Source organism: Nicotiana attenuata, unplaced genomic scaffold, assembly GCF_001879085.1.
Source record: "Nicotiana attenuata strain UT unplaced genomic scaffold, NIATTr2, whole genome shotgun sequence".
Taxonomy (NCBI): Eukaryota; Viridiplantae; Streptophyta; class Magnoliopsida; order Solanales; family Solanaceae; genus Nicotiana; species Nicotiana attenuata.
In genome coordinates, this window is record NW_017674425.1 from 62,925 (window position 1) to 71,271 (window position 8,347).

The 8,347-nt window shown below is 38.1% G+C and overlaps 1 protein-coding gene across 3 annotated transcripts; it reads right to left on the reverse strand.

The window, feature by feature from the left end:
• On the reverse strand, positions 1-8,254 carry LOC109218652 (ATP-dependent RNA helicase FAL1). 3 transcript variants are annotated; one of them, XR_002066801.1, is made up of 7 exons: positions 8,009-8,254; positions 7,798-7,935; positions 7,355-7,588; positions 2,392-2,431; positions 2,005-2,102; positions 1,721-1,791; positions 1-345 (listed from the first exon to the last, which is right to left on the reverse strand). XR_002066801.1 is itself a non-coding variant. In XM_019383023.1 (6 exons), exons 1-6 carry the CDS (start codon positions 8,108-8,110, stop codon positions 1,774-1,776), a joined length of 630 nt encoding a protein of 209 aa, XP_019238568.1. In that variant the 5' UTR covers positions 8,111-8,254; the 3' UTR covers positions 1,502-1,773. The 3 variants fall into 3 exon arrangements, 1 of the variants encoding a protein (XP_019238568.1); XR_002066802.1 differs by lacking the exon at positions 1-345 and adding an exon at positions 575-1,484; XM_019383023.1 differs by lacking the exon at positions 1-345 and having other exon boundaries at positions 1,502-1,791.
• Positions 8,255-8,347: the final 93 nt, after the last annotated feature.

The following is an 8,347-nucleotide window of genomic DNA, read 5'->3' on the forward strand; positions in this document are numbered from 1 at the left end:
TAGGGAAAAGAAAACGACCTGGAGAAAATACATCTTACCTTCCCACAAAAATAGTCTTGTTCTCTAGTAGCATTTTTTTGCTTCTTTCTTCTTGGTAATTTCACCCAAATTTACATACGTAAATCTATGGATACACCTCCATAGTCACTACAATCTCCTCGAATGGAGAGAAAAGATATATAATGCAAATAGAGATAAAGGCCTTTGAGGGGCCGAGCAGAAAGCACAGCAAAATATACTTAGTATAGTTTGAAGTGTTGGTTAAAATCCAGAAATTTACAACAAGAAGCTTCAAATGGTACACATCTAACCTCTTGGAGTCAAGATTTTAATGGATGTCATTATCTGCAAAGCAGTCACAAATATAACCTTTTTAACAGTGTGGGGACTAAAAGCTAGACCTAAAAAATCTGCTCCACATCATGCAACTCATTCATAGATCTGGGCCTGAGCAGGTCTATTCAAAAATCTTCTTAGATAGATCCCAATTAATTTATTTGGCTTCAGACCAATCTCCCGGTCCCAACCAAATCAGTCTTTGAATGGGGATAAAAGATATATGATGAAATAGAGATGAAGACTTTGAGCAAACTGACTAAGATAATAATACATACTAGTAAATTAAAGAAGTTGTTCTCTCTTGTCTTTATACTATGATTCTCTTTTCCTTCTATCAACTTCTCTTCTCTCAGAAAATTGGAATTACAACATTACAAACACTTAATACGGTTTCCAGCTCTATGCCTATTAGATGATCAATTCATTAAAGTTCAACAACAGTAACACTAAAAGTCCTCCAAGTCAAAATCTTGTAATTTCAAAGTAAAGGCCATATCAGTTGGCAGCAAAGTATATAGGTTGTCCCTCCCCTTTCTCATGCAATATGACCCGTGACGGAAAACTGTGATAATGTGCCAGTGGCTACAGCTAACCAAGTTCAATGGCCGCATTTGTGAAAGATAGTGGACTATTCAAGTAAAAATTGAAAAGTGAAGCTATGGAAATGACTAAAGCCAAGAACAAGAACTCCACAGATCATCTAGAAAGATTGACCGGCACCAAAGCATCACCAATCCCTAAGTTTCAAGATAACAGGACCCTTCTAGGGCATAACCCCTTGGAGGGTTGAAATCAAGAATGCAATCTCCTCACTACCATTTATATAATCAACATTGGACATCATGCATAAATGAACTGAAGTAAATTGGCAAGGCCCAATAAAGGTTTTACGTGTGGAAGACCCCAGTTGCTCCAACTTAAACGTAGCGACCATTTGAACCTTCCCTAATTCACATCTCATGTAGAGTACCTTCAGATTGCTAATAAATTTGTATAGCCCCGTTCCTATTGACATAGGCAAGGAGCTATGTTATGCCAGAACTGAAATCATCTTGAAGATGAATATCACATTCATCCAAACCTACGCCCCAAGAAAAATGGCCAGGTCATCAACCCTCATTTGTGCCCATACAATTGACAAAGCACTGCAATATGATCCAAATTCATCAACAGAACTCTTCTCTCCTTTTAAGCAAGTGAACCTATCTTCCTTTTTTATTACTAAAAAAGAAGAGCTAAAGAAATGAAAGAGGCAAGAGGAAAAATAATATTTATAAAATCTAGTCGAACAATGAAATGCTACCTACATGGTAAATATCATGCAGCCAAATAACACTCAAAGATAGTACTACAAAAGTGGAGAACTTTTTAATCATAATACCTAATTACTTGGAATCTCATGTGTTTAGATGACATTTGCATGGCTTCATCCCTTCACAGCATCTCAAAAATCTGCTCAGAAGCATGGTCAAAAGTTGACATGCAAACGTTACTGAGACAATCTAGAACTTCAAAAGAACGGAAATAAGAGATAATCGTGCACATACGCTCTGGCAAATGGCAATACAACAGCACACGGGTCCAAATAACCCATAATCTCATTCCTGGCATTAAACTGATGTTTCCATGCGATAATAAACAAGAGGAACCAAATTAAAAACTTACATTGATGGGCATTTCTGCTATGAGAAGGCCACTATTTTCTTCAATGCTTTTGATAGTAACAACTTCGCCTCCAACAACCATGTTGATCGCAATTCCATCTGCACATAATCCAGAAACTTATGTGATATGATCAAGAAAAACAAAGCTAACATGGCACAGTTATGAATTATGTCGAAACACATGATGAGGGGGGGAAATAAAGGAGTTTGAAGGAAGGGATTGTTCATCCTTCATACTGACTCCAAGGTGAATAAGAGTTATAAAGGATATGCTGCGAGTATTAGTTATGTTTCGTGTTGTTTTTCTTTACTTCCAATCCTCTTATTTCTTCTCTCAAGTCTCATCTATTCTCTTGTCAAATTCACTTCTATAGTATGGAATGAGAACCTGCTGCCAAACAAGTAGCCATGCGCCTCATATATGTTTCCTACATAAGAGCACAACAACAAAGTAAGTACATCTGCAAGTTCTAAAGTACAGGACACAAATTCAAACAATTAAATGCAATTGTCAAATGAAGTAGACTATTTCTTTCACTATACATGCTCAGAGAAACTCCCTCCAACAATTTCAAGGATCAGATGTGCTCCCGAAGAACAGAAATGAGGAGTAATAATAAGATTAAAGAATAAAGAACAAGAAGACTCTCATCAGCCAATGATACATTCTTTTTTAATAAATGTGGTGTTCGGGCCAGCTTGTCCGCACCTCGACTAATTCCACGGGATATTTGCTACCTCCCACCAGCAACATGTACCAAGTAATTCTATCCAACAAGGCTTGGACAGATGAGAAGAAATCACCTAGTATTTTTTTGCCTCGTAGGGAATTGAACTAAAACCTCATTGTTCTAATCAACTTCATTGACCGCTAGGTCACACCCTTGGGTGCGCCCATGATACATATTATACTCATGGAGAAAAAAAAGATAATTGCAACCCCAATAACAACAACTAGTACTATACCTCAATCTTAAACAAGTTGGGAATTGCAAATGCGCATTTAAGAGTATATCGAGTTTATTGTTTCACACGTATATTAATTATCAGCTAAGTGAGTGGAGCCACATATACACACTATATATGTGCAGAAATAGGATATCTCTTGACTGGATCATCAATGCAGTAAATGGCAGCAGCATTTGGGCTGCTAGCCCCAGCTTATCAGTCAAGTTGTTCATTAAGTTGACTAGGCCCAATTTATTATTTATCAACAGCTTACACATATTGTGCAGCTTATTGGTTGTTTGTGCATAGCTTCTGGATATATTTTTTTCAGCTAAAGTCAGTGAAGATACATATTTAATGCATTCCCAGCTATGAGAACTCTCCATATGTTCATATTCTTCTTTCACGAATATAGAATACACTGGAATTTTCTCTCTATCTTGTGTTGCAAATCTTTCAAATTGGTGATGACTTCAGCCGACATGGTTTTAGAGCAGATTAAGGGTCTGACAAGCAAGATCATGATAATTTCTCTTAGACTGATGTTAGGGTTTTCCAATCAAGCAAACCTTACTTGCATGTCTGGATCTCTGGAGCAATTAACGGGTTATCTTTCATGTTTGAGGTTTTAAGCCTTAATCTCTGACTAATTGCTCTCATTCACCTTTGGTTGTTGTGGTTCCTCATTGTGTACTTCTCTGCCTAATCAGCAGGCAAATCCTTAAAAGTCCTCTGATCCTAATCTATATACACACATCGAATTATCCTGGAACATGGTGGTAGGTTGTCTCTTGATGTAAACAGGTTTGGTGGTGTGAAGAGTCCCACGTCGGTGGTGAAGGGGATGGGTGGTCTCCTTACATGGACTTGGGCAATACTTAGCTCCTGAGCTAGCTTTTGGGCTTGAGTTAGGCTCAAGGTCCATTTTTTTCACATGGTATCAGAGCAGGACTCATCGTCAACTCGATATTGGGCCCCCGTATTATATTGTTCACGCTCCAGATATCCAGTCTTGGGCGTGGGGGAAGGGGAGGTGTGAAGAGTCCCACATCGATGGTGAAGGGGATGGGTGGTCTCCTTATATAGACTTAGGCAATTTTCACCTCATGTGCTAGCTTTTGGGATTGAGTTAAGTCCAATGTCTATTTCTTTCACATGGTATCAGAGCCACGCCCATCCCAATTCATTATTACCCGATGTTGGGCCTCATCTTATATTGTCTACGCTCCAGATATCCAGTCCTGCGCGTGGGGGGAGGGGGTGTTTTGAAGAGTCCCACATCGGTGGTGAAGGGGATGGGTGTTCTCCTTATATGCACTTGGGAAATCCTCACCTCATGAGCTACCTTTTGGGTTTAAGTTAAGCCCAAGGTTCATTTCTTTCACAGGTCGAAGGGGGAAAGTCATTCTTATTGCACCGCTTACTAAGATTAAGTTGGTTATGCAAACGTCAAGTATCCCCAACCACGTGGTGACGCACGTCTCCTCACATAGTTGGAGAGCTGTTTTGCGAACATCAATTATCCAAAACCACGTGGTGATTCACTTCTACTCAGGTCATCAGAGAGGTGCAATGACATGATATCTTTCATCTATGAAAAATATAATTAAAAAGCAATTCAAATTGCTGCTCATGTAAGGCAGAAAATAACAATAGGAGCAACCCTCCCCATATTGCAGTCACTATACAACCTCCTCTCCCCCCCCCCCCCCCCTGCAAAATAAGAAAAGAAAAAAATAAATGGGGGGGGTCTACAACTTTAGTTTCTTTTCAATGTTTAAATCGTTAGACCATTTTGTCCATTGGACTTCTAATCACCAAGTCATATTAACAAGAAAGCAAACAAGAGTAGGCAAAAACAATTTGGAGAAGTACATAGTTACATTTGCTCGGTGTACCTTCTTAATATGTTTTTTTGGCTTCTAATTGGATCCGGCAATTCATGAATTGTATGTCTATCCGTCTTAAAATAAAATCCAGAACTTGAATGAAAAAATAAGAAGTTATATAGCACCTCACTCTTACACACATTTAAGCGTCAACCTATGAAATACGAATCCTATTGAAACATCCTTGAGTGCATTTACACAACCAATCTACCAATTACAGCTAAATCCTAAACTAGTTGGGATCAACTATAAGAATTCTCTACATCCATTCAGATCCATTCAGTTTATTCCAATATTAAATAATGTACTTTAAGGCAAACTAGAGATTATCTGAAACTAAAGATTCTACAAACGTCACGTAGTTTTCTACACTGCACATAAACCTCCAACAAAACTGAAAACAGTCTGGAAAACACATGACCAAATGTAAGTGTAGAAACAATAACAATGTCTTAATTCAAACTAATTTTTGAAAAGCAAAAAATAACTGGGTTAAATAGGAGTGTCAGATGGGGGCATTCCGAGAATGTTCAAACTTATTGGTATTGCCTATATGTAGGAGTGACAAGCGGGCGGGGCGGGGCGGGGCGGGTATGGTTCGGGTCGAAAACGGGTAATGAAAAATCGGATCAATTATCCGACCCGACCCATATTTAATACGGATAAAAAACGGGTTAACCGGCGGATAATATGAGTTACCCATATTATCCATGACTTCTTGTATATGATCACTTTTGGGAGAATTCTTAGTCTCCCTAACTTGAGGAACCCCCAATTTGAGGCTTTACAAATGTAAAAGTTAGACCTATTGATTATCCATTGGTTACTCATTGGTTATCCATTTTCTAAATGGATAATATGGTTCTTATCCACATTTGACCCGTTTTTAAAAAGTTCATTATCCAACCCATTTTTTAGTGGATAATATGGGTGGTTAACTATTTTCTTTGAGCCATTTTGCCACCCCTACCTATATGGATCATTTGCTTATGTTGTTATGCTCTTGGTTAAGTTTGCATGGATTAGAGATAATAAGTCTTTTAAGAGAACTTCTCTCCATGTAATTTTATGTCTACCTCGTTCAATTTTAGCATTTTCAATCATCATATATTGCATCTATGGATGGACCAATATATTTGGTTACATTCTGTCAGAAATCATTCTTAACCTTATCTAATCTTGTATAAATAAAATTTCATATTAATATTCACATCTATACAACACTTATGATATCTTGGGGCTTAGAGGCCCATATCATTCCCAGACAATATTGTGAAACATTGCTCCACACCCATCTTATGGAACTTACCTTCCACTTTGATAGGTATTTTTCTATCGCATATCACTCCCATAGCTCTCTTGCATTTCAGCCATCCTATTTCAATTTTATGTGTTACATTTCCATCTATCGTGTATATCTTAGACGTTTGTACCAAGATATTTGAATTATCTGCATTTCAGCACCATAATTTTACTTAATCTCACTTCAACTTCATTCTTCTTAAAGAGGCTAAACTTACCATGAATATATTTTGTCCTACTTCTACTTATCTTAATATCCTCAATTTTTAAAGTACTTCTCCATACTTCCAACTTTCGAGGGCATTTTCATAGAGTCTGAACTTTTAATTTTAACTTTGACATCCTTGCGGCCTGATCTAAGAGCTCAATGCCTCCAATCTGATAGTTATTCTAACAGTTATATTAAGTTAGTATTGTTATCTTTAAACCCAGATGTTACATACCAACTCTCATATGGTCATATTCTGGCATCGTTTTCAGTTTCACTTTCAAACCAGTGTTATCAAAGGCGAAAAGCGCAAAAAAGCTCTAAGGTCCATTGGGGCTTTAAGCGCAAAGCGCAAATAAAGCGTGTGCTTTAATGAAAAAAGGCGCAACCTGAGAAAAAGTAAAAATATGTATATGTAGTCCAGGACCAATAATTATAAGCATAAATAACAAATATATGGACAAAAAAAATTTGAAAAAAAAATTACGATAAAGTGAAATATCTATTGTTTAGTGTCGCCTTTTCAGGATCACACTCATTGGCAAGGAAAAGTATGCCTTAGAACCTTGATGTGACACTGAAGCGCCCACAAAGCGAGGCGAAGCGCTCAACATGTTTTGAGCCTCGCTTCAGGGCTTAAGCGCGCTTTAAGCACGCCTTTGACAACACTGTTTCAAACAGAGAAAATTAGGCTGCATGTTATGGGACAACGCCTTATGAAAGAATCCGAAAGGAAGGAAATAATGGAACTTCAATAGCTGAGTGGACGTAGGTCAAAGGTCAACTTTAGAAATTTGTGGTTCACTCGTTCCTACTTTTTAAAAGTTAGCTCTCTCCTATTCTAAATTCCAAACCGAGAACAGTGCTTTCGTTTCACAACGAGTGCTGTGATCAACAATTAAAAGTCACACCTCCAATTAACAAATCTTCAAGTCCCACGAGTAAGAGCTATTAAAATGTTGGAAAGAATGATTAAGGTAATATAAAGCCTACAAGACGAGTACCTTCTTTGTTGGTAGCTCATAATTAATCAAGACACGAGCATTGACAGGTGATTCGCCAGAGTTAACAAGGGGAAGGCAAGCATCCGTGACAACTATCAAATTAGATTTCTCCTCTTCTTTCTCTGTTTCCCCTGCATCTCCATGTTCAGTTGTAGCCTGCTTGTTCCACCTCATTGTAGCCTGTCTAAACCTAGCTAAAACCCTTGCACGTTCCGCTTCAGCAAGATCACTGTACTGCAATTTTCACAATTTATATTCAATCAATCAAACAACCCTCAATCCCGAACAAGTTGGGATACTCTAGATCAATTTCCCTCAGTTAAGACAAATTTCATTCAAATAACATGTTTATCATTCAATTAATCAATCAGTAACTATTAAATTTTAAAAGTAAATGGAAAAGTTTGCATTGAAGAGGAAAAAGGTTTGCTGAGAGATATAACCAGAGCGGCAATTGTAATATGTGAGAGAGTAGAAAGGGCGGAACAGACAGCGTCGAGCTCGTCACGAGTGCTGCAGCTAACTACAATAGGTAAACACCGAAGCCGGCCAGCCATCCCCAACAGATCCACCAAAGTCTCCTGTTTTATTTCATTTCATCTCAATAAGATTGAAAAGTTAATGGTTCACGAAATTGGAGAGTAAGAAAATTACCATTTTGAACTGAAATCTGTCGACGGCTAGGTAAAAATGACGTTGCTGGCTGAAATTGAAGTTTGACGGAGAAGTTGATAATGGAGCTTCATTGGGATCCATCAATGACTGTTTGCGGCTTTTGCTTTGCCTGAATATAACTCACTGTTTACTCCGCGGATTCACCCTTCAATTTCCCGAATACACCTTACCAGTAACCTCCCACTCCACAGTTGAGCATGTACGCATTTTCCATATACCTCGTACATATTTTAAGAAAGGAAAAAAAAATATTCTTTTTTTTGTTAGGGGGGGGGGGTAGGGGTAAGGCGAAAGGGGTAGGGGGGTTCCGACCGGGAT